The sequence below is a fragment of the Gregarina niphandrodes genome (genome assembly GCF_000223845.1).
Source record: "Gregarina niphandrodes unplaced genomic scaffold scaffold00820, whole genome shotgun sequence".
NCBI classification, from domain to species: Eukaryota; Apicomplexa; class Conoidasida; order Eugregarinorida; family Gregarinidae; genus Gregarina; species Gregarina niphandrodes.
Window position 1 is genome coordinate 1 of NW_011646092.1, and position 1354 is coordinate 1354.

Genomic DNA, 1354 nt, shown 5'->3' on the forward strand with positions numbered 1-1354 from the left:
ATTGTAAACTCTTGTGGTCGGTGAACACTGTAACTCTTCTTCCACGCAAAAATGTATCAAACTTCCTTAGTGCTACGACAATCGCGAAAGCCTCCTTCTCTCTTGTGGGCCACCGCTGCTCTACTTCTGATAGCGTCTTACTCATAAATTCCACAGGAACAATCATTCCCTCCTTGTCGAAAGAGAGAACTCCAGCAACGGCGTAGTCGCTAGCATCGGTTTCTACGATGATCTCGCCCTCCTGCCATTCATTTGATAAAACAGCCTTTCCAAGCTTATCCTTGAGCTGTAAAAATGCTGTTTCTTGTTCTGTTCCCCATACAAATTCCGCTTTGCCTTTCATCAATCTTGTGAGTGGGATCGTTAGCGCAGCATAGTTAGGGATGAAACTCCGATAGTAACCGAACATTCCTAAAGCTTGGCGGAGAGTGGTCTTGTCTACTGGAGAGGTTAAAACCTTAAATGCCTCAATCTTCTTCGGTTGTGGAGCCAATTTGCCTTCTTGAATCACATGGCCTAGGTATTCAATCTGAGTCGGAAGAAATGAACACTTAGAGAGCCTTAACCGTAAACCAGCCCGTTGAAGTCGTGACAGGACGATGGTTAGAAGTTGCAGGACCCTCTCCAACTCTGGTGCATGTATAAATATGTCATCTAAATAAACCAAGACCCCGTCCCAACAGAGATCTCCGAATAACTGCTCAACCATTCTCTGAAAAGTCGCTGGCGCGTTAACGAGTCCAAACGGCATAACTGTAAACTCGAACAATCCATTGGGTGTTTTGAATGCTGTCTTCGGGATATCTTTGGTCTCCATGGCTACTTGCCAGTAACCGGCTCTCATATCCAGTGCAATAAACCACTTAGATCCCCTGACCGTTCGTAATAGGTCGTCTATCCTCGGAAGAGGAAATTCGTCCTTCAAAGTTATTTTATTGAGTGGGCTGTAATCAATACAGAACCGCCACTCTCCAGTCTTCTTCTTTACTAAAACAATGCCAGAGGCATACGGACTTTCACTAGGGCGTACAACCCCTTTCTCTAGCATCGACTTCACTTCTGTCTCAATGATCTTCTTCTGTTCTTCTGAGTATTTTCGACATCTACAAGCTATTGGTCGATTCGAGATTACGTGAATGGCATGTCGTATTACAGACGTTCTTCCCATGCTATCATCTCGCCAAAGCTCGGAAAAACGTAAGAGTATTCTTCTTAATTCCTGCTTTACACTTCCCTCATCAATATTCTGTAATTGACTTTCCAATCTAGCCTCCATTCCTTGGTCAATTTCACATGACATGACTGATCGAAACGCCTTCAAAGGTCGATGAGTTTTACAAAGTTGGAACCATTC

General features: G+C 44.1%; 1 protein-coding gene across 1 annotated transcript; it reads right to left on the reverse strand.

Annotated features, from left to right (window-relative positions):
- Positions 1-72: 72 nt before the first annotated feature.
- Positions 73-1300, reverse strand: GNI_236100 (putative retrotransposon protein; the record flags this gene model as incomplete). Its single annotated transcript, XM_011136415.1, has 2 exons — positions 73-101; positions 142-1300. 2 exons carry the CDS (start codon positions 1298-1300, stop codon positions 73-75), a joined length of 1188 nt encoding a protein of 395 aa, XP_011134717.1.
- Positions 1301-1354: the final 54 nt, after the last annotated feature.